This window comes from Echinops telfairi, unplaced genomic scaffold, assembly GCF_000313985.2.
Source record: "Echinops telfairi isolate 266 unplaced genomic scaffold, ASM31398v2 ScPeMD7_7457;HRSCAF=8495, whole genome shotgun sequence".
NCBI classification, from domain to species: Eukaryota; Metazoa; Chordata; class Mammalia; order Afrosoricida; family Tenrecidae; genus Echinops; species Echinops telfairi.
This window is the reverse complement of record NW_022111357.1, coordinates 10668535-10692483: the sequence shown is the minus strand read 5'-3', so window position 1 is coordinate 10692483 and position 23949 is coordinate 10668535. Positions and strand designations below refer to the sequence as shown.

The 23949-nt window shown below is 49.6% G+C and overlaps 1 protein-coding gene across 1 annotated transcript in view; it reads right to left on the bottom strand.

The window, feature by feature from the left end:
- Positions 1-23949, bottom strand: part of CSMD2 (CUB and Sushi multiple domains 2) — a 734077-nt gene that overhangs the window by 391328 nt on the left and 318800 nt on the right. Inside the window, exons 8-10 of the mRNA XM_045298912.1 lie at positions 7570-7647; positions 2415-2502; positions 1615-1739 (exon numbers count right to left, since the gene is read on the bottom strand). Coding sequence (XP_045154847.1) covers positions 1615-1739; positions 2415-2502; positions 7570-7647 — 291 coding nt within the window. The remainder of the gene's footprint in view (positions 1-1614; positions 1740-2414; positions 2503-7569; positions 7648-23949) is intronic.

The window sequence follows — 23949 nt, the reverse complement described above, 5'->3', positions numbered from 1 at the left end:
CAGCTGGTGTTTTGGAGTGGCCGGTAATCAGCCATCCCATCACTCTTCATGGAGCACCTACCATGTGGCAGGCCCAGTTCGAGGCAGTCAACAAAACACACACGGTCATACTGCCCTATGGAACTCAGATTCTTGTATGCAGATGTTTGCTTTTGTGTCTAGTACGTCCCAAATCATTAAGTGTTTCCACACCCACAACTTGACTTTCATATTAAGCACAAAACAGGGAGGGCAGTGTAGTTATCTACATTTATAGGTAAGGAAACAGGCCGAGGGAAAAAGCAGTAATTTGCCCAATTGTTCATGGCTCGTTGAGCCACGCTGAGCATTGATTCCAAAATTCTTCTTTTGTTTGACTTTTTTTTAAATGGTAGCTATGTAAATCTTTGAAATGATACAGCTAAAGTCAGCAGAGAAACACAAAGTGCATTTTTAAAGGTCGTTGTGCCACCTTAGAGTCTAGTGAGGATTCATATAGGTAAAGCTTATTGGAAAGATATTTTCATGACTCCTTTCCAGGTCACTTAATGTGTGAGAAAAAGGAGGTGGGTCTCAGCTCAAACTTGGTTTTTTTCTCAGTGGGCCAATGCTTTAGGTTCATTTTCCTGGACCTGTCTTCTGCTGCCCGGATTTCATTTCAGTGACCATCCCTGGAGAGAGGCAACCCCCCCCCCCTTCCTAGACCAGAGAACCAGAATGGAGCCCTGTGGTGGGCCATGGGCTTTCTTTCTCAAAGGGTCACTCCAAAGGGCCACCATTGGTGTTGTTGAAACACTCCAGCATTTTTGCTTCCCCTGGAACTCAGAAACTCTGGCTCCTGCACCTGTTTACCTATTTGTAAGCATGGAAGAGGAGAGATCTATGCAGAGCACAGGAAATCAAAGGCCGTTTAACAGCTTGCTGTTCAAGGACTCTCTTGGCCCTTGACCTGGAGGATAAGGTAAAGGGTTTCTCTGTCCTGTCCAGTGAAGGAAAACACTTGGGGATGGATGTTGGAAGATATTTGGGGAAGGGGTGGCTAAGTCTACACATCCTTGGTCCATGTGATTCTGAGAATATGTGTTGTAGGGCCACGAGAATATCATGCTCAGGTGTGGGATTGAGGAATCCCACAGAAGCCTACTTGAGCCATGGTCCATGGCATCATTGAGTAGCGTGGAGTAAAGCATTCTTCCAGCAGATGTGACAAGTCGGCTGATTGCAGCATGTGGAGCAGGGAACAAGGGCATTGAGGTAGCTACTTTGGAATGTGTGTGTGATGATAGAGTGATTCAAGGTGAGGGCAAACTCCCTTCCTCTCCAGGTAGTCCTGTGATACCTTTGTGCAATGAGCTGGGGGCCTGCCTCTCTTGTTAAGATGGAAAGGTCCGAGCAGGGACCATGTCTGCCTTCCCCACTTCTTTTTCTCCTGGTTGTAGGAGGCTTTGAGGGGAAGTGCTAAACAGACATGTCAGTGAGTCATGAAATGTAGGGACTGAGGCCCATGGTCATTCACCAAGGAACAGGGGGTAGGTTGGGTCCAGTCTGGATGAGAGGGTAGGCCTCATGGTGCAGGGTTCTGTCCTCCATGCTCAGCCCCATCTGGTCAACCTCCCTTCCCCGGGCCACCCTCACCTCGGCAGACCGGCCTGTGGTCACTCCAGGCTGCAAACATGTCGCTCACTTTCATACAGGTGATCCTCTTGGACCCTTGCAGATCATAGCCCTCGTTGCAGGTGAACTGGACGCTGGACCCTAACCTGGGAGACAAGGCAGGCTGGTGAGCATAACCCCTGGGCTTTGCCAAAGCCCTCGTGCTGAGTCCCTTCTGGCACCGTAAAGAAGTACCCCCTTGACCTTCATTTCTTCTGCCCCTTAAACTCTGCCCCACTGTTTGAGCACGTACAACCTTCACCCGAAACATCTGCTCTTCATCTTCCTTTTTTGGACAACTGACTGCTTTTAGGATTGAGTTAAATGGTGACTGTGAGCAAAACAGGAGTCCTCTGAGAGAAGTGTCAATTAGGGCAGCTCAGAGTGGGTGGATGATGCCCATACACTTTAATGAAAATGGAGGATTGTGGGAGGATGGCTTGCAAGGCAGAAACTCTGTGACATGCACCATCTCAGGGCCCTAGGGTCCCCTAGATTACCAGAGATGGGGCATGCCTGGTGTTGCAGAATCGAGAGGGCAGCCCTGTGTAGAATGCGTCTGCCAGGCAACACAGGCAGCAGACGGACGCTCTCCTGAAGGCAGAGGCACTGGACGCTCTCCTGAAGGCAGATGCACTGCCCCCGGGGTTGGGCTAGCGAAGGATGCCAAAGGCCATGGTTGACATTCTTGATGCCACTTTCAGGACGGCCAGGCTCTGCCTTCTCCCAGCTGGGCCACCCCCACCCTTCATGCAATCAGAAGGGTTCCAAAGCGATCTTACCTGAAATCCGAGCCTAGTCTTTTGCCCCTTTCGGGTATGCCAGGGTCTGGACACATATTATGCCCTTGGGACACACCGACCTGAGTTACTACAAGGCAAGAAAACAGCACATACAGAGATGGAGAGTCACAGGTTGGCACCAGCCAGGGCCGCGTCACAGGGCGGGAGTGGACCTGGAGACAGAAGCTGGGCCTGCTCCATGGGGCTGGGGGGGCGGTTGGGCTGGGGTTTCCTGAGTGCGCAACTTGGGGCCGCTTTTGACAACGTTCTCGGCAAGCCAATTCCAAGTGAAATTCACCGAGAGCACGTGGACTGAGAGGCAGGTTCCCCACACCCCCAAACTACCCAGTGCCCTTGAGCCCCCACCAGCCCCCTGCCCAACCTCCCAGTGGTCTCCCCACCCTACGCTTCAGATCTGGAGATGGTGACTCGAGATGAGGTGAGCCCCACCCCACAACCTTCCGCCCCAATGGAGACATGACTCAAAGAAAGTTAAACAAAAGGTGACGTGTGATCAGAAACGGTAAAGAATGCAAGAGGAAGCTGCAGTCTGAGGTGCAAGGCTGGAGAATTCACACACGCATGGACATTGCTGAGAAACCTCTTCCCAGGAGAGGTTTCTCAAACCGAGTCTACAGTAACCGGTGCACTGCCCGCCTGATGCTCCTGGCCGAAGGAGGTCGGGCAGCGGAGGTGCCTTGGGCAGGTGAGGCACAACTGTGGACACCTGGCAACACCAGAGTCCCGTTTACCAAACCCACAGTCATCTTTGCTAAAGGAGACGCTTCATCAGGGGGCTGCAGAGGCAGATACTTTTCTCTCGTCCGCAGGCCCCAAGGGGAGGCTGCCCACCCACGCCTGTTCATTGTTCATGGGAGGCTCACTGCTGGGGCCAGACCCCACGCACACCTTTGAATTCTTGGCTTTTGGGGTGAGCAGAGGCCGGGAATGAGAAGACATCTTGGTAAGAAAAGTTCTGCCAGTCTCAGGATCCCAACAGCAAGCGCCGGGCAAAGGAAGAAAGCTGATGCCGAGCAATGCTTGCCTGAGTTTGTCCCTTTAGCTCCCAATTCAATGTCCCGAGATACAAGGCAATACTCCACCACCCACTCCTAAGTACGCAGCAATGATGAACCGAGCCCCTACGGTGTACAAGGCCCTGTGACCACACAGGTCAAAGGCAATTAGATATGGCCACTGTCCTCAGGTTGCTCCTCCCAGGTGACCGTGATGGGGTGTGTGTGTGTGTGTGTGTGTGTGTCAAATGAATGATGTAACCACAGGTCTGTCCAGAGGAAGAGCAGGTCTTGAATACCTGGGAAGAGGACATGGAATGTGGCCCTTGGAAAACACTAGGATTTGGATCCATGGAAATCAGAAAGAAGCGATTAATGCAGGGAAGCAGTTTGAGCGGGGGTGTCCTGGGAAATATGGTCACAGAACTTGGGGTTTTTGTGCTCTGTGGTAGAAGAGGAGGGAGGGGGTTGCGTGACAGGGAAGAGGGGGAGGTGAGGTCTCAGAGGTGCGACACCTCAGGGGTTCAAGTCTGACCCTGAAGACACTCAGGACACTGGGGGACACTCGGAAGACACTGGGGAGTTCTGAGCAGGAGAGTGATTTGGTAAGATCTGGAGGGCTAAGAAGAGACAAGTTAGGAAGGTTTGTGATGGTCCAGGTAAAGGCGAAGAGTCTGGTAGTGGGGACAGACGTCGTCAGCATGGTAAAGAGAGAATCACAGGGTTCATGGAAGATGGGCATTAAGGAGAGGAAAGAGGGATTTCTTGGGCCCGAGCACTAGGAGGATGCAGGCAAAATGGGGAGCTCCATTTGAGACTCGCTGAGTCCGAAGCTCACTGCTGGGTGCAGACCGTGTTCAATCTCAAGGTAGCGCAGGGCAGGGCTGATCAAGGGAACCTTAGGGATTTGGACGGACCACACACCCCAGGCAGACGCCAGGTGACCTCTTGGTTGTCTAGCCATGAGCTGGAGGCCTCCTCTTGGACAGCCCCCCTTTCCCTAACCTTCCAATCTGTCAGGTTATAGCTACTCATACCATTGGACACTTGTCCCCTACCCCCATGCCATTCTTCGCCAAACCTCTACCATGAAGGAAAGTACACCTAGTTAACAAAGCCACTGTTCCCATCTGTCCAAAGCCCATCCCACCCAGGAAGTAAGATGGAAGTGCTGTCCCAAAGCAGAGCAAGCTCACATTCTGCCTCCTTGTAGCCTTCGTGTTTTGCAAAGAATGGGAAGGGAGTCCTCCCAGGGAGGACCTGAGTCTTCGGGAATATGGAGGGCTGGGTAGGAGGAGAGCGGAGGCTCCCCTCTCAGGAGGTAAGGATGACAGACAGCCCTGAGCTGTCCTTCCTGGGCTGTGGGTTGGTGGCTGCTAAGCCAATGCTGCTTACATTTCCACGGTGATCCACTCCACTGCCGGCTTCAAAGCTAAGCTCGACCCCTCTTTAGGTCTCGCTGATTCAAACCTGCGCGGTACCACACCCATCCCAACAAGTCTGGCGACCACCCCACGGGAACCAGACAGCCTCTGGGAACACATTGAGAATCCAGAGCAAGCCCTTGGCAACCTTCCTTGGCCTGAACAAAAGGTTCGGTGTTACCACCACCCAGTAAGCAGATAGACTAAATGGCTGACGGATGAGGCTAGGCTGGGCTAGAATGGGGGGACCATGGCAAAGCCCACCCACTGAGCACAGCCCGACCCTCAGAACGGTCCCTGCTGCCTCCCTGTCATCAGCCAGACCACAATGGGACTCCGCCAGCATGCAGTGAGTTACCAACTCTGACGGTGACGCAGCTCACACCCTTAGTGCCCCATTCCCTGTGGATGTCTGAGCAGGTGACGAATGATATTCCTCCCCCACCCCTACCCCCCATGCATGTCCTGTGGGCCATCAAAGGCTCCCTAGGAAATGGGCAAATGTAAACCTCATTGAATAATTTATTGTATAAATTACAGCTGCAAGAGGTTTTCCCCTTCCCTCCCTGCATGCCAGCCTTCACTTCTAATTCAAAACCAGCTGCTTGTGCGTACAGCATTCAGATGGCGTTGGCTGGAGAGAGAGGAGAAGGGAGAGGGCAAACCTTACCCAGTCCCATCAGAGCCCCTGTGGTGAAGGAGGGGCCCACACCTGTTCAGAAGGGCAATCACTTCAACCCAAAGGCACAGGCACGCAAAGCTTGAGACACCTGTCCACCGGACACTTGGCCAGAATGCTAAAGGTGAGACACCTGCAGACACGTGGCCCACCTGCCTCTGAGCCTCTAGAAGAGCACACGCATTGCTCCCCGGGGAATGTTCCACACAGAAGCCCAGCGCCTCGTTGGTAGAGAACAGCTGTTTTCCCAGAGGGTTCTCGATCAGTTCCTTAGGATCAGGTCTCTTCATCTTTTGGGGAGTGGGGAGGCTGGGGCCTGTTTTGGACATCTCTGAGTAACTCATGAAAACCCTGGTCCCCCTCTCCAGAAAAATGCACCCACACTTCACATGTCACAGGGACCCCCTGAAGTCCCAGGCCAACAATGTCCACATGAGAGCCCACAGCTCCCCTAGAAGGAAGGTAGGGGGGCGGTTATCATCCACAGGTGTAGGAGCAATGGGGAGAAATTGCTGAGGACACAATTGGGATAAAACCCCAGCCTCCCACCATTGGGCTATCTCCTCCACATCGGCTACGGTGCCAGGGCAACTCGGAACCAAAGCCATGTCTGCCGGGGTTCGTCTGCTCTCTGGACCATGGACAGAAGGGATCGAGGAAACCCAGGCCACCGACCATGACAGCCTTCCTTCAGAATCCTGACCTCACGCTCAGTTCTGGCTTCCTGCTCCGTTGCCCAGTGCAGCCCAGAAGCAGGGCCTCCTGGTTGCCCTTCAGCCATCCGGCCCCCGCAGGAGGGCATGAGAGCCCCATGGGTCCCAGCTACTCCCCACTGCCAGTGGGTGCCCCGTCTCTAGTGGGAGTCACGAGAGACCAGCGGCAAGTCCCCACCCACGTCCAGTCTCAGTCGGGGCTCTGGACACCAAACTACTTCCTCGCCAACCCAAGTCTCTTCACACACATCTGCCCAGAGCTCTGGGACCATGGCGGCTGCTCTCCGCCTCTGCTCCGTGGGGTTCTGACATTGCAGGGGGAGAGCAAACGAGGGAGGGGCAGGGAGCAAGTCAGTAACAGCGAGAGGAAGGAGGAGGCTGAAGCAGTGAGGGGCTGAGGGTGAAGGGAAGGGTGGGGAGAAGAGAGCCAGAAGAACGGGTGGGGAGAAAAGAGGGTGGGGAGAGAAAGAGGAGAGAGAGAGAAGGGTAGAGGAACAGAAGGGCAAGGGGAGGCCAGTCATTTTGGGGACCAAAGAAGGTTCCCTACACATCCACTCCTGAATGGAAGCAAAGGTTGTCTTCATGAAAACTGGCTTTGCTTCCGGATACAGCCCTCTGTCTGGGGAGGCCCAGAACCTTCCCAAGCCCCTGCCTGTGCTCACAGGTCCTCCGTACAGGCTACCCCAGGTACTTCTGAGGTGCCATCCCCGACTCTTCCTGCACACTAAGCCCCTTTCAGTCTTCCAAACTCTGGCTGCAGAATGCGTTCCCACAGATGCAAGTGTCCCCCTGACCAAGCTGGGAGCGCCCAGCACTGTCCCATCACCACGGTAGGCCTCTCCGCCTTGCCCGGCCAGGTTCAGGGAGTCTGGAGGAAATGGCTAGGCCCCAGAGGGATGATACCCTCCCTGCACTTCCCAGTCAGGCCTTGGGGGCTGCAGCCGCCCCTAGATCGCAGCCCCCACCCCCATCACAGCCTGAGGGTACTGGCACCTGGAAGAGATGCCGACTGTCCGAGCAAGTGAAAGTGATTCAAAAGGAAAAATAAAGAGAGAAATGTAGAGTGATGGCGCCCTGGACTGCAGTTAGGATGGGACATGAAGGAGAGGAGGAGCGAGGGGCATGGGAGGAGGCGGCGGGATGGACAGGTCCCAGAGCAGCGCATGGCGCCAGCCAGCATGTCCATGCGCAGAGCCCGGGATGGAGGGCAGCGGGCGGAAGGGCAATCGTCACAGCGACGTCTGGCCTCCCCGTGGCCACAGCGCCAGCGGGGCTGGCCTCGAGCGAGAAGCCCGGCAGGCAGGCAGGCGGGCAGACACTTACGCACAGACGTCTTCTGGTTGTTATCCTTGCTGGGCATGAGCTTCACTCCTCGGGATTTCAACTCGATTTGCTTCTTGACTAGAGAAGAGGTAAGAGGGAAAAGGTTTAACGTCTTGTGTGTGACCAGGGGCTGGGACCCCCTCTCTTGGTTTGGGACACTCCATGGAGCTCCCCTGGCCAGCGACATGCCAAGGGTAGAGTCCACATACTTCCAGCAGGGTGTCAGACATGGACGACTACTGTCAGGCTGGCCCACTGGGGTAGGCTGATTGGCTGGCCTCCCATTGGGTTTCTCTGAGAGGATCTGGGACACCTCCCGACCCCCCCAAGTGGCCTCTGATGTCTGTACGTCACTACAAATACTGAATCCATGTTCCCCTCAGCAAACATCTCGAGTATCAGCTCTGATCCCTGCAGGGCCCCCTGGAAACTAGTTGCATATGAGTTGGTTCAGATTTAACTTGACAGCAATTGGATGCGTGTCGGAGTAGAACTGGACCTGTATGCTGTCCACAGGCTGTGCTTCTCAGAAGTAGATCACCCCACCTTTCTGCTGAGTCACCTCTGGGTGCACACCAACCTCTAACCCCTCCGTTAACCATGGGGCACCTTCATGGAAGCCCCTGTGGCTCAGCCAACTCAACCGCATTCAATGCCATCCAGTCGATGCTGACTCATAATGACCCCTGTGTGTTTCTGAGACTGGAATGCTTTCCAGGAATCGAAAGTCTCATCTTTCTTTTTTGGAGCTAGCTGGGGGTTTTGAACTGCTGACCTTGAGTTTAGCAGCCCAACGTGTAGCCCAGCTCAATTCCTAAAATAGTCTTGGCCAGCAGTAGTAGATTGGATTTGGCCTCTGCTTTCACCCCTCCTTGTATCTTCGCAGCCCCTTCCATTAAAGGGATGGAGTGTATTGTCTCATGCCTTGGCTCTGACTTTGGCCACAGTGCTTGCATGGACCATTGGTTGTCTGTAGAGCTCCACAGGTCCCAAGGTGGAACATGCAGCTGCAGGTAGGCCTGCTTTCTTGCATCTCTGCTCTCGTTTGTAAGAAGGCATGGCTCTTCTCAGAAAAATGAGACATAATACTGCAGAGCCAGTTGGCCTCCCTGAGCCCACCCTATAGCCACACCTTAAGCAGACATGTGCACAGGCCATGCCAACCGATCTTCACCAAACTGGCACGTGGCTAAGTCTGGGGTGGTTTTCCTGCGGCACTTGTGTGGCAGTTGTTCCATGATAAGGCTGGGCTCATCAGAGCTCTCGCCTTCGCTAGTGGACGAGGTCTGGCATAATGATTGAATTCTCCATATGCGAGATGCCTTCCAGGAGCTCCCCAGATGGTCAGCACACCACGCTCAGCTTGTCCTGTGCCTTCCCTGGTAGCTGCTAGGCACTATCCCAACGAGGATGTTCTTTTCAACCCCCACTCAATGTTGAGCATCGCCGCTGCCTGGAGACGCCTACTGTCTCACTTGCTACAGGAGCACAGCCCAGGCCCCACCAGATCTCCCAGCATCCACCACCCATGGGTGCTGCCATGCTATGTCAGAGTGCCGAGGCAGTGCCCCAGTCCTGTGACGGCAGCTCTCAGTCTGGCAGGGGAAATGAGACGCACACTCCGAAAATAGAGCCGTGCAGACTACAAGGGGACAAAGAAGGATCTGAGGAGTGGGCGGGCGGGAGGGAGGACTGGCCTTTATTGCCACACGCTTTACTCTGCACTGCGTTGAGTTCTTTAATCAGTAAATATACACCGACGAGGTAGCTATTATTCGCCTATTGTGCAGATGAGAAAAGGGAGTGTCAAAGAAGCTGAATCACTTGCTCAGGGTCATACGGCTAAGAGCGATAGAACCAGCAGCCGGGAGTGCGCACCTCAACGTACCAAGCTCTTTCCAGGCCCCCATCACGCAGAGGTGCTGCCTCAGCCACCTCTCCCTGGAATCCAGACGTCTAGCCGGCTGCCTCCTGTGTATCACATTTGGGTGTGTTAATAGACACCTTAAAATGAGCAAGTCCGAGAGATGCCTGAAGCAGCCTCCCAGTCACCCCTTAAGCTGTTTACTGGTTCCAACATGATCCGATAGCATGTATTTGCTGTCTGGTGTATTGTCTTTCTTTCTAGGGGTGCAGGGGCCCCAGTTGTCCTGTTCATGGCTGTAGCCCCAGCACCCAGGTGGGCACCGTGGTTGCTCATTGCCTGGGAGCTGGTGCCGACTCATCGGGGCCTCAGGTAGATGGGAACGACAAGCTGCCTGCTCCTGTGGGGTCGTCGGGATCTGCGGTATGTCGGCGTCCGTTGTCTTCACTGCGGGGTCCAAGCGTCTCCTTGAGGTCTCCCTGGTTGCATTTTGAGTGCCTTCCCACCCGAGGGTGACAACATTCTCCTGCTACCACTGTGGTCTTCAAGTTGATCTCCAGGCTTTTCTCCCTGGTCTCTCAGTCTGCACGCTCTACTGAAACCTGGCCACCTCTGTGACCCTGACGCGGGGTGGTGGGAGCTACTCGCTTCTCGTTCCTTAGAAAGACGCAAACTGCCACGGCGAGTCAGGGCACAGTGTACAGACAGGGTAGTGCCCATTAAGTATTTACCTAAAGAAGGAACTGTGGAGACCACTACAAGCTTAATCAAGATAGTAAAGCCAGGCTGCATAATGCTAATCTGCAGGCTTTGTGGAGGAGAGGTGAGTCTTCCATGTGTATATGTGTACAGGAAGCCCGTGAATGAATGTGCCCAGGCTGAGCCTGTGACCAGCAAGGGACGCTGAGTCCCTGGGGCTGTTGGAGGCTGGCGCTTGGTTTAGGTGGAGAGTCTTTGGGGCTGACCCTCTTTAGTGCATCAGGCCTCTACCAACAGTACAGGAAGAGCATCGGAACCAGAATTGCATAATCCCCAAGGTCATTTCTCTGTACCTATCAACCCCCTTAGTGTCGAAGACCCCTAAACCAGCTGCTGGTGAGTCAATTCCAGCCCACGGTGGCCACATGAGTGACAAAGTGTAACTGTGCTCCATAGGGTCTCCAGTAGCTGGTTTGGGGGAAGTCGATTATTAGGGCTTTCTCTAGATCAGCAGTTCTCAACCTGTGGGTCACGACCCATTTGGGGGTCAAACGACCTTTTCACAGGGGTTACCTGATTCATAACAGTAGCAAAATGACAGTGATGACGTAGCAATGAAAATAATGTTATGGTTGGGGGTCCCTACCACCTGAGGAGCTGTATGAAAGGGGCGCGGCCTGAGGAAGGTGGAGACCCCTGTTCTAGATGGACTTGATTCGCTGACTTTTTGGTTAGCAGCCAAGCATGCTTACTGCTTGAACCACTCAGGGGCACCTCCATGGTGTCTAACTACCCCTCGGCTCCCCAAGGCATCTTTCGGCCTCCAAGGGCTTCATCTTACCTCTGGTTATGAGCCTGGGCACACCTGTCTGACCCCAGCTCCCCCATAATATCGTCCAGGTAACCCCCTTCCTGCTGACTCACCCCTGCTTAGACTGATGCCCAGCGGTAGTAACAATCACAAGTTCAACTTCCTCTGTGTCAGGCCCAAGGCTAAGTGCCTTACAAGTTCTCTACTAAAATCAGCATCCTTGACTCCTCGCTTCCACCCACGCAGGATCCATCGCCAAGTCCTTCCAAATATATCCCCAATCCAGTCATTGCTCATAACCTCCAGGCCTGTCACCCTGATCCAAGCCTCTGTCACCTCTCTCCCCTTGTTTCCTGGGTCTCCATCTCCCACCTCTTCCCCCATACAGCATATTCTTAACACAGGAGCCAGAAGGACCCTGTTACAACAGAAGTCAGCCCTTACTATGTCAGGGCTCAAAACTCTGCAGCAAGAACCCGTGTCTCCTGGAGTAAAAGCAGGGCATGTTCTACCAGGAACCCCACCTTCTGCCCTCCCATGGCCTCTGTGGACCTTTATCACTCTCTGTGGCTCATAGGCCTCCCTAAAGCTCTTCAGTATTTGCGGCTGGTTCCTGCATCAGGCTGATCCGATTGTTCTCCGGTTTCCTTCGAGTAGGCATGCAAATTCCACTGAGACTGGAGGCCTTCTCAGACCACATCATGGAAAACAGAATCGCCAGCCCCAGCTCTGCCACACCGCTCCCCCACTTTATCTTGCCAGCTTTCTAACACACCAGAGCGCTTACTGTGTGACTTTGCCTATTGTTGTTTCAGGTTGAAATGTAAGCGCCACGACGGCTGGGATTATGTGTGTTTTGTTTCCTGCTGCACCTTCAGTTCTTCTGGGCCCAAAGGGCTTTGGGTGGCTGGTTTGGGGGAAGTAGATTGCCGGGTCTTTCTTCCAAGATGTCTCTGGGTGGACTCAAATCTCCACTTTGTTAGCTAGCAGACAAATGTGTTCCCTGTTGGCACCACCAGGGTCTACGATCTTACCTGGTTGGTGCTCAAAAACCAAACTCAGAGCCCTTGGGTCCATTGTGACTGGCAGTGAGCCTATAGGTCAGGCTAGAACTGCCACTGTGGGTTCCCAAGATTTCAACTCATCATGGGAGTCGATTGCCTTGTTTTACTCTTGCAGAGCGGCTGACTCCCAGGAATGGATGCATGAGTGGATGGGGTGGATGAATGCATGGATAGATGGCTGAATGGATAGGTGGATGGGTGAGTGGATGGATAGATGGATGAATGAATAGATGGGTTGGTGACTTTGTGGTTAGCAGCCCAGTGCATAACATAACCAAAATTTAACCAGGATTTGGGGTCGGGGGGTGGGGGTGGGGGTGGGGACCTTAAATTTGTTTACATGACTTGCTATAGGTTATGCACAAAAAGCAGCTGTGGCCTCAGCTGAACCCCAAGTTTCTTGTGAACAGCCCCAAAGGGATCCCAGGAACGAGTCACATCCCCAGGGTCTTCCATGTACCTCCAGGTCAGGCCCTGGAAACACTTACTCTGTACAGGAGATAACATGCCATTCCCCAAGCCTAAACACACAGCAGTTCAAGGGAGGGGTCTTCCTGTCCCCTCTCCACCTACATGAACAAGCTCCCCAAGGGTCTGTTCCCCGCCAAAGCTGAATGCCTGATAAAATCCAGTTACATCCACAGAGCCACAGCTTCCCAACATGCATTCAAGCCCCTTTTATAAATGTGCATTACTCTCCATGTGTATCCAGCAGGAAAATTTCCAATGAACACTAACGTGGGCCTATTATCAAACAGAGGGCATTAGTAGGGAAACATACATTATTCAAGCCTGGCTAACACAGTGTGGCAGGGGAAAAGCAATCCCTTCGCTTCAAATGTCCCCAGGAGAATAGGCTCGGGTTCCTCTCAGGGACAGCTCACTCTGGGTGGGCATGGCTACAGGTGTCCATGACAATGGGGCAGCCCATTGGAGAGGGGCTCAGAGAAGAGGAAGGCAAAATGTACTTGTTTCTGGTCCCGGCATCCACGAGAGGAAGAGGTGGAAGGGAGGGGCCAGTCCACCCTGATGTCATCCTCAGGGACACATGCTGCTTGGGGTTTCCTGGTGGTGCTGCTAAGACATCCCACTCCTTTGCTGCAGAAGGCTGCATAAAGGAAATCATCCGGCTCCTCCCTGCCCTCCTTAGTGCCCCAGAGGAACTTCTTCTAACTTCTGTGCCCATCTTCTCTCCTCCTTCCTCCCCCAGAAACGCAAGGGTTCCATGCCCAGTGTTCGCCAAGCCTCTGGTGAGACTGGATGATGCCATCGTGTCTCCCAAGCGATCACTGACTTCTGTTCTTCCTCTTCTACATCCTGCTCTTTACCATAGCCGAAGGCATTGGCGGTTCAGTGGCAGGATTGTCATCTTCCTGGGTCCAATTCCCAGTCAACGCTCCTCATGCACATTCCCGGCCTGTCTGTCAGTGGTTGCTATGATCCTGAACAGGCTTCAGCAGAACTTCCAGACTAAGATCAACTTTCTAAAACATTCAGCCAATAAAAACCCTATAGATCACAGGGGTCCAAACAACTGATCGTGGGCTGGGCAGCATTTTGTTTCATTATGTATAGGGTTGCAACGGGAGACCACCTGACAGAAGCAACCACTGACTACTTACCAGAGGACGGAGTTGGTTAAGGTGATAAGACTCGTTATCATAAATTAACAAGGAGGTCCCTAAAGGGAGCCAAAGGCAGATGCAAAAAACAAACAAACATAGATCCAGGAATGGATTTGGGGCTTGCACTAAATCCTAGTTTCAATTTAAGAAAAAGTTGTTCTTATACTATGGTCCTGCTTGATGCATGCCCTCAAGAAAGACACACAGAAGAGATAGGTACTATATCCAAGTGTGGCGAAGACATTAGATGGTTCCCGACTATCAGATAAAATAGTGTCTGGGATCTTAAAAGCTTGTTTCCAAACAAGCAACCATCTAAGTGAGATGTCAACTAAGTCCACATGGAAAAAGCACACCATCATCGGCGACTGAGGAATTATAAATCATATAAACCAAAGCGGAAGGAGGGACCAGTATCAGAGCCGAAACTGTGAGAGTCTGGTTTGCAGAAGGCTATGGATGACAGTGGGAGCCCGAGATACTTGTGTGAGCCTACACAGGAAATGAGCCTCTGATGAGTTCCCTCTGTCCGTAATGGAGGGCTGGGAGGAAACCGGTTACCAAGCCGAGTGCATTGGGGAGACGACTAGAGGAGATCAAAATGATAAACTGACTTGAACAGTTAAAACCTTGTCAGTTGATTCCCCCTCTGGTGCACGTTAGGCCTGATCTTATTTTCAAGATTTTCTGTTTTTGTTTTTTTCCCCCTTATTGGGGTTTATCTATGATGCATTTCGTCACTGGGGGTAACTTTTTTGAATTTCTGTTATGTTTTTTGGGGTCATTTTTGGTGTATGAAACCTCTGATGGATGACCCTATAGAGACAGCAAGTAGAATAAGGTGTCCTGAGGGGTATATTGGGGAAGGGGGGTTAAAGGGGAGCTGATTTCAAGGGGCTCAGGAAGGAAGAGAATGTTTTGAAACGGATTGTGGTAGCAATTGTACAGTACTGCTTGATGTGATTGAACTGCGGAATGATATATCTGTATTAGATCCCAATAAGATGGCTAAAAAAAGAGAACAGAATGAGAAAAAATTGTGAAGCTAGTGTAGGGGTTTCCCTCGTTTAAATGCAAATGCTTTGAACATTCTTGCTGGGAGTTGGGTCTGAGAAGCTGCAGTGTCCACGCCCACGTTGCCCATGAGCATCATCCCGGGTAGACTCGTCTTTGTTCTGATCACATTAGCCTGGGAGATGCAGGTGTCAGAGAAAGCTCTTCACACCAACAACACGATTCTAATGGGGCGGAGATGTACAAACAGGCTCACCTGGCCCAGGCTCTGGGGAGGTGGACCCTACAGTTGGTGACGTCACTGGGGCTGCTGGTCAGTGGGACCAGAGAAGAGCCCTGTGCTGAGTGAGCGGGTGAGCTCTAGACCACCGCCACATCTCCAGGCACCTTCACATCAAGAAACAACTTCCATATGCTGGTAGGTCTGAGCAGGGGAGTAGTCACACCCCGAGTTCTATGTAGGTAATGTATCTTCTGAAGAGTCTATAAAGAGGCAAGTGGTGTGTGATCGTGGCATACGGGAGCAACACCATGTCGAAATGAGCTTCCTGAAGGACTAGTTCGGTGGGCAGGTAGTCAGAGGTGCAAAGGGTCATAGGACAAGAGCAGGGCTTCCTTTATCTCCACAGGTCCATCCCTCTTGAGAGATCCAGCCGGAAACAAAGGGCAAACCAACGCCGGAGGGGATGGGGGGAGAGGCGAAGAACCTAGAGAATTCCTAGAACATACTCATTCCTGTTGCTGGTGCGTTCATTGATTTATGTCACGCCCCCTCTCATGTCACCGTATGATGAAGGTGATCTCTCAGATGAAGTGGACCCTGGGCTGACTCCCTGGTTCTGGCTGCACTCAAACACCCATACCCCTGATGTACATGTGGCACCTGCGGGTCTACAACAGTTGTAAGCCCGGGGACACCTTTGTGGTCACCGGTCCATAGGGCCGCTCTTACACAAAAGAGAGCGCACATGCAAGTCCGTGCGTTTGCAACATCAGGAGGTCCAAGAGCAGAGTGCTGGCTTGAACTGGTTGATGGAAATCTTACTAGGTACATTCATCTCCTGCAAATGATAATGACTACAGGAGACTGCCAGGCCGCGCCGCTCATCCTTTATATTCTGGTTAATTACAAGACATTTCCCCGCTGTGGTAAAGGTTAGCGGGACACATGGTACACGTTTAGCTGGGAGAATCCGGCAATCCAAATGACTCTCTAGTCTGCAGCATGAGCTATTAGGCTGGACTCATGGGAGACAAGGACCTGTTAGGGGAGGAAAGGTGGCAGGCAGCCCTCACTTGGATCAAGGGATCTGGGAATCAAGGAGTAGATGAATTCTGCAGTTACGCCCCGCCCCTGGGTTCAGACTTCCCTACAGGCCCTGACCACTTGCCTAACCCTACTGAGCGGGCCATCTTGCTGCCTGGGCCCCCTCTTCCTCTCTCCCCAACTAACACTCCTTCACCAAGTCCTGTTGGTACAATGTGGAAAGTTTCTTCAGTGTCAGTGCTCTGCTCCATTTTGTAAGCCCTGATTATTTTTGCTTGCGTTATTGGCCACTGATCCCGGGCCTCAAATCTATCTCTAATATTGTTTTTGCAGAGGATGATCCTATGCAGACTGACATGTAGCCTCCTTGTTTTCCCTGCACACAAAGGGTGGAGTGTTCACCCCACCCTCTGCCTCTGCCGTGTTGCTGGGGGCCTGCCTGGCTGCTTCTTTGCAGACTTGCTTCCATTAGCCGCAGACCTTGGCCAGACGAGGCCAGCGTCCGCAGCACCGATGCCTCGCCTCATTCAGGTTTGTGCCAAAGACAGAGGATTCAAAGCAGATGACAAAGCCAGATGCTTCGAAATGCCGACCTTCTGGAAGGTCTTGCTTTCCTAGTGCCGCTGTAACCGAAGTGCCCCAAGTGGGTGCCCTTAGAGAACAGGCATTTGTTTTCTCAGAGGCCAGGAGATGGTTCTTGGGGAAGAGGCTAGTCTATTGGCATGTCTTGGTTCCTTGGTGATCTCCCCTCATGGTCCTCTCTCATCTCTATCTTTGCTTGCTTTCGCTCGCTGTATACAGCAGTGCTTTGAATCACTCAGATGATTAGGTTCAGCTGGGGTGAAGGGGAAGGTAATATATCATAAGAGGGAGGTCATAAAAATGATGAAGGCAAAGGAAAACATTGACAGGAGCCAAAAAGGCTACAGAGGGAATCCCCTTACATCAACAATTCTGCAAGAATAGTACGAACAGTCATCTATGAGTGGATCCATAGGTAGACATGCAAGCTGAACAGAGGTGGGAAAGACAATTGAATTATGCCCAGGGGAAAATCACACACACACACACACACACACACACACACACACACGACAGAGGACCTTTCTACATATGTATTCATGCTTGCTGCAATTATATTCATGAATAGAGTAGAGCACGCAGTAGGCATCGTTATAAAACCGCCATCATCAAACACCTTGAAGGAGTCTGCTGCTGGGCCCACCTTGCCACCATCCCGCTTTGGTGAGTAGTCACTGGGGCCTTAGAAGCTTGAGAATGACAGCTCTCGGTTTCTTCCCATTTGGAACAAAGGCGAGTGAGGACCATCCAAGATGCAGGAACACAATGTGGCCACAGGATCCTCATCCTCCATGACCCTGAAGCCAGAAGAACTAGATGGTGCCCAGCTAACACTATCCACTCTTCTGAAAGGGGTCCAATTAATGTGAGAGGGATCATCTTAGAAGGTCCTGTACCAATCAGGAGAAAAACGTGGAACGAAAGTTAAAATACAAAGAATATCATGCTCGTGGTTGGATAGAGGCTGGTGGAACCCCTGAGATTCAGGCCCTTAGCCACCCTTCAGGCCTGGAACTGAACTCACCCCATGTCTTAGTTTTCAGCCAAACAACAGACAGGTCTATATTGTGCACAAAAATAATCAAGATTACAGAATTCCTCAAAAGTTGGTTATGTAAATCGTGTTAGAGTTTGCCCTGAGATGGTGGCTCGAATGTTCTCTACAGTGAAGACCCAAGCAGCCAAATGAAACAGACATATATGATAAGTCTGGAAGCCAGAGCATCACATGGAAGGTAAAGCACTCGATCAAACACCAGTTGCATGGAGACACTGACCAGAAACAGGCACAGGATGAGCTGTGGAGCAGAGGTGCTCTGTTCTTGGAGCTGGCCGGCCACCAAGCCAGCAGCAATCCTGGTAAGGAGCACAGAACGGTAACTGTAGGACATTCCCAACAGGAGGCAGAGAAATGATAGACATACTGGGGACAGAGCAAAGTGAGCAAGACATGAACTAGATCTAAGGAGGGACTCTACAGGAAGGCGGTTGACAACTCCAGGGTTCCTGGAGTCTCGCCAACAGGTAAGGCATAAGGATCCAGAAACAGGATGAATAACTAATGGTGGTCCCTGACCATAAAGTTGGATGATACACACAAAGATCCATACACACAAAGATACACACAAAGATACATAGCGTGTCAGCAAGAGGTCCCCACTCCACCAGGCACTGAGAAGCCCCTCCACTGGTCACCTGTTACCTGCCCCCAGGCTTCCACTAAACTCCTCCACTTGCCATCTCATCCACCCAGTGAGGGTTAGTGAGCACCCTCAGCCCTCCGGTTGCCTGCCATACCCATCCTGCTCCATCCTGCTTACTTGGAGAGTACCATCCTATCACTGAACTGATGAGAAGTGGACTACACTTCCCCGGCGGCCTCCAACTGCCTCTCATGCCAAGTGATTGCCCAGCCTAATCTGCAACAGGTGGAGAGACTTCTGTACCACCCAACCAGCAATCAACATGTCATGCCCACTCCACCCACTCTGATATAACAGAACAAAGTCAAAAATCCAAACAAAATAAACATCAATCAGTCAATGCAAACACGAATAAACAAATAACCTTTGTGGCCAGAGACAACAGAAGATAATAAATCAGAAGAAACAAACCAACCCTCAAAACAAAACAGGATAAGATGGCTCAGACCCAGAAACTAAATAAGGGAATGAAAATCTTCCTGAGGAAGAAATAATGATAAAATTATTTAAAAGGAATTCTGAAGACTTCTATTCAGAATCCTCACAAAGATCAAGGAAGATACAGGGGGGAAACCTAGAAGAGTTCAAGAAAGCAATACAATAACACAATTAGAAAGTACAAAAATGACAACGAGAAGCTCAGAAGATTAATGACAAAATATCAGAAATAGATAACTCAATCAAAGGACAAAAATATACGTGAATCAATAAAAGGAGTCCGTGAAACGCCCTTGCTATTAATCTGAGGAACAATCAGAAAAAAATTAATGGAGAAGTGAAGAAAGCCTAGAAATTATGTTAGGACCCCGTCAGTCACGAGGGATGATTCGCCATGATATGCATTCTGGAAGAGGGAAAGGGGAAGGAAAGAGAGGTTTGTTTGTTTGTTGAGGGGAAGACATGTTCATTGAAAACTTCCCAAATATCATGAAAAAGAAGGTTACCACCCAAATTAAAGGAACCCCATACCGAATAGAAAACTCTCCCCTGCTGAAAATCGCAGACATACAATAATTAAGCTTGCCATTACCCAAGGCAAAGAACGTATTCTGGAAGCAACTTTTGAAAATAAAGTATACTTTACAAAGAGGTACCAATAAGACCGAATTCTGATTTCTCATCAGAGAGCAACAAGCAAGAAGGCAATGGGGTAACATCCATAAAATCCTAGGGGAAGAACTGCCAACCACGAATAAGACATGTCTAGCAAAATTAACTTAAAACAAACTTTAAAAAAAAGTAAGACATTCTCAGCTAAGAAGAAACTAAGGAAAGTTGTACAAACCAGACCAACTTTACAAGAAATACTAAGGGGAATCCTTTGGCTAGAGAACTAACAGCATCAGACAGCAACCTAAGATAAAGACACGCCCCCTTCACCTGCATACCAGCCCCGTCCAGACGTCACAAAAGCAAATCAGGCTGAAAGAATTGACCACGGAGAACTAGAGATTTGAGCTGCACACAAAGCTGTACTTCCAAACCAAAAAATGGGGAGGGGGTGAAAGAACTTCCATATACAGGAAGCCAATACATGATGAGATAGTTAAAGTTTATGGCGCCCACCTGGCAGATAAACACGTGTAGGGTTAATTGAAGGGTGGAGAGATAAATGGTTCCATGAGCCTCGCCTTTCTGCCCTGTTTCCCTGAAAGAAAGCCATCCCCAGAAAATAAGACCTACTTACAGTTTTGCCTCTCACTGAAATATAAGGCATCCCCCCGAAAATAAGACCTCCCCAAAAATAAGCCCCCCGAAGCTACTGTAACTCTGGACTATGGACTGTAGTGGCAGGCGCCACCACGCAGCTCACTGTTGGCCGCAGCGCAGCCGGAGCAGACAGGAAGTGTGAGGTCTCTTTTAATAAAACAATAAATGTGTACCGTATTCTTCTTCATGGAAAAATAAGACATCTCCTGAAAATAAGACCTAGCACATCTTTGGGAGCAAAAATTAATATAAGACACTGTCCTATTTTCGGGGAGACAGGGTAGTTCTTGGGTCTCTTGCTTTCTGCTGGTCTCCCCAGGGTGCAGCTGCCTTAGCCAGTTCCCTGCTTTAGCTGGCAAGGCTCACTTCCTGCAAGACATCCCTGAGGAGAAGCCACATGGACCTACCCCGATGCAGCCCTGGGTGCTGGAGCAGTCATGTGGAGACCCCTGCCAGCGCTGAGATGCTTACACGCTCACTGATTCAGCTTTCCTCCTGCAATCGGCATCATTGTGTGTTTTTTGTGAGATGGAGGAGGACTTTGTGTATTGGTGTCAGACTTATGGGCTAATTTTGGACTTGTGGGCTTGGTCAGCACTGGGTTGGGATGTTTTCTTGATGTGCACTTACCCTTTATATAAAACTCTCTCTTATACATCTGAGTTTCTCTAATGTACCCACACTAACACATGATTTCAACATAAAAGACTTTTAATTTTAGGAGGGTTAAGGTAAGCTTCAGGGTAACCACAAAGAAAAGTAATAAATCTACTCACAAAAATAAAGAAGAATAAAATTTTAAAAACACAGTAAGTACAAAAACAATAACAATGATTGACAGGGAAAGAAAAAACATATACAAAATGAACTCAACACAGAAAATGAAAAGGAACAAAGAAACCATTAATACTATAAACACACAACAAATTATAACAAAATGACAGCAATGATCCATACCTATTGTTAATCACTCTGATGGAGACAGATTAAATGCGCCAGTCAAGAGAGAGACTGTCAGAATAGATGGGGAAAAAAGCAGGGCCCATCAGTATGCTGCCTATAAGAGACATTCCTTAGACACAAAGGCACAAACAAGCTTAAAATCAAAGATGGAAAATATATCAAATAAACAGTATCTAACAGAGATCAAGAGTAGCAATAATAATTTTGGATATGATGGTTTCTCATCCAAGATTCAAAGAAGGGAATTATACAGTAATTAAAAGTGTCAATCCACTAAGAGGACATAGTAATAATACATATTTACACACCCAATGACAAAGGCCCAAAATACACTGAACAAACTCTAACCAAACATAAAAGTGAAATAGGTAGTTCTAGAACAGCAGTAGGAGACGTCCACTCACCACCTTGAACAATGGACACAACAACTAGAAAGAAATGCAACAACAGTATAAAAAATCTAAGTAGCACAAGCAACCTACTTGGCCTCATAGACGTATAGAGGACACACTATGGAAAAAAGGATTCTTCCATCATGTACATAGATCAGTCTGTAGAATAGCCCATATTATAACCATATTCTAGGACACAAAACAAATCTCAATAATTTTTTTAGAAAAACACCATGTACACAATACAAAGCTAACAAAAAGATAAAGGGAAAAACATTAACTACATGGACACTGAATAACCCATTACTTAAAAACCACTGAATCCCAGAAGAAGGTAAAAATGAAAGAATCAACCATCTGCAGACTATCTAGTCAGAACTGAGCTGCTGGCAGATCCGTTGCAGCCAAAGGCAAGAGTCCCCAACAGTCTTCCTGTCAGGCAGAGACCATTGTAATCTTGACTATGCGGGATTGAACTTGACATTTGGCCAGTTGACCTCCGGTAGACACAACCTGAATTTTTTCTGAGTGCAAGTATCTCTTAGATGTTCCGTGACAGAAATGTCTTTCCTGGCTTCTTGAATATTGATGGGGTCGTCTTCTTCTCATGCATTATTTGTATTTTATCTTTATACTAATGTGATCTTATCCTTATTGCCTTAGTACAATCTGTTTTTTGTTGTCTTCTGTTGGGTTTTCCAGCTGTGAAGCACAGGAGGAGTGGATGTACAACGGCAATAACTGGTACACGGTGCTGTAGGGGATGTAGCGGTGGGCAATTGGGAGGGAAAGGGGATTTGGAGGTAAACCATGAACGCAGGAGCATGAGAACTGGTCAGGATGCACAACTCCTTTTAAAGGCGATTGAACCATAGACGGGTAGGCTGTCCTCTAAGATAGATGTGTTGATTGTTCAATTCATGATTGAACGATTGAACTATTCAATTGTATGATATGTAACTATGTGCCAATAAAACTTTTAAAAAATACTGGAGGGTAATCTTTGAGTAGATCAATAAAATTGACATATCACTAGCCAAATTGATGAAGAGAAAAATAGGGGGAGAGAAGCCATAAATAATCAAAATAAGGTATGAAATGAACAACATTACATCAGAACTGAGATAGAGAATTATAACAAAATATGAAAAATTATACTTTAAAAAATTTGAAAACCTGGAAGAAATGGGTATATTTCTGGAAACACACTATTTACCTAAATTAACATAAACAGAGGTATGAAGCGTAAACAGATCCATAACAGAAGAAATTGAAGATGCCATTAAAAAAAAATCTCCCAGCTGAAAGATATAGCCTGACATGCAATGCTTCACTGGAAAGTTCTATCAAACAGTCAGAGAGGTTTTGACATGAACTCTACTCATACTACCCCAGGATGCAGAAAAGGAAGGAGCTGAGAAGAAAAGGAAAAGTTAGCGTACTGTCTAATTCAGTCCATGAGTTCCATCACCTTGATACCAAAGTCAGTTAAAGACTCCACAAGAAATGAAGGAAGGAAGGCAGGCAGGCAGGCAGGCAATTACAGGCTAATATCTCTCATAAATAATATGCAAAAATTCTCAACAAAATTCTAGCCAGTATAGAATACAGCAGTGTATCAGGAAGGTAGTCATGATCCCATGGGATGCATACCAAGGACACGAGGCTGCTTCAATATTAGAAAATCAGTGTAATTCATCATCTAAATAAAACAAGGGAAAATAATCACATGAGAAATTCAATTCACGTAGGAAAACCATTTGATAAAATCCAGTAATCTTTCCTGATAAGAACTCTCAGTAAACCAGGAATGGGAGAGAGATCCCTCGTCACACTTAAGGACATATTCATAGACCCCGAGCAGCCCTGATGGTGCAGTGAGCAAGCGCTTGCCTGCTAATTGAATGCTTGGTCTCTTCAACCCACTAGCCACTCCAGGGAGTCTGCTCCTGGCACCATGGTTAGGATGGGAAACCGTATGGGGAAGCTCTACGCTTTCCTACAGGGCTCCTAGGACAGGAGTCGACTGGACGGCAGTGAGTTTGAGGTTTTCTGGTGTATAAAACCAAGAGCCAACAGGCTTCCCAACCAAGAGAGGTTGCTGAGGATAGCAACAAGACCAGTGTGCCCACTCTCACCACTCTAACTCAGCATTGCATTGGAAGGCCTCACCAGAGCAAGAGAGCAAAGGGCGGGAGAGGAGGGCCATGCATGTGTAAGGAAGAAGACCTAGCCCCATGCACGTCTATGCACTATCCCTACACCCAGATGGCACGATCCGATGCATGACAGTCTCAGCCATTTCACAAGGAAGTTACGGGGACAAAAGGAGGGTTCAGCAGATGAGGCAGAGTCACATCAGGGTCTCAGAATAGGTTGGGTTTTTCCCCAGCTGATAAAGAAAGCTCAACAAAGGAAACCAAGGAAGCCATACTTTTGATAACAGTCCACAAAAGATAAAACACGTGGGAATGAATCTAACCAGGGAGGTAAAGGACATATACAAGGAGAAGTACACACTACTACCACAGCAAGAGGCCTACATAGTGGAAAGATATTCCAGGCTCATGGCTTGGAACATTATGAACCCGTCAATACGACCTAAAGTAATCTATAGATATAATGATCCAAAAGACTAATCGCGAGGCCACAAAAAATTAGGTGATGTGAATGAATCTGAAGGACA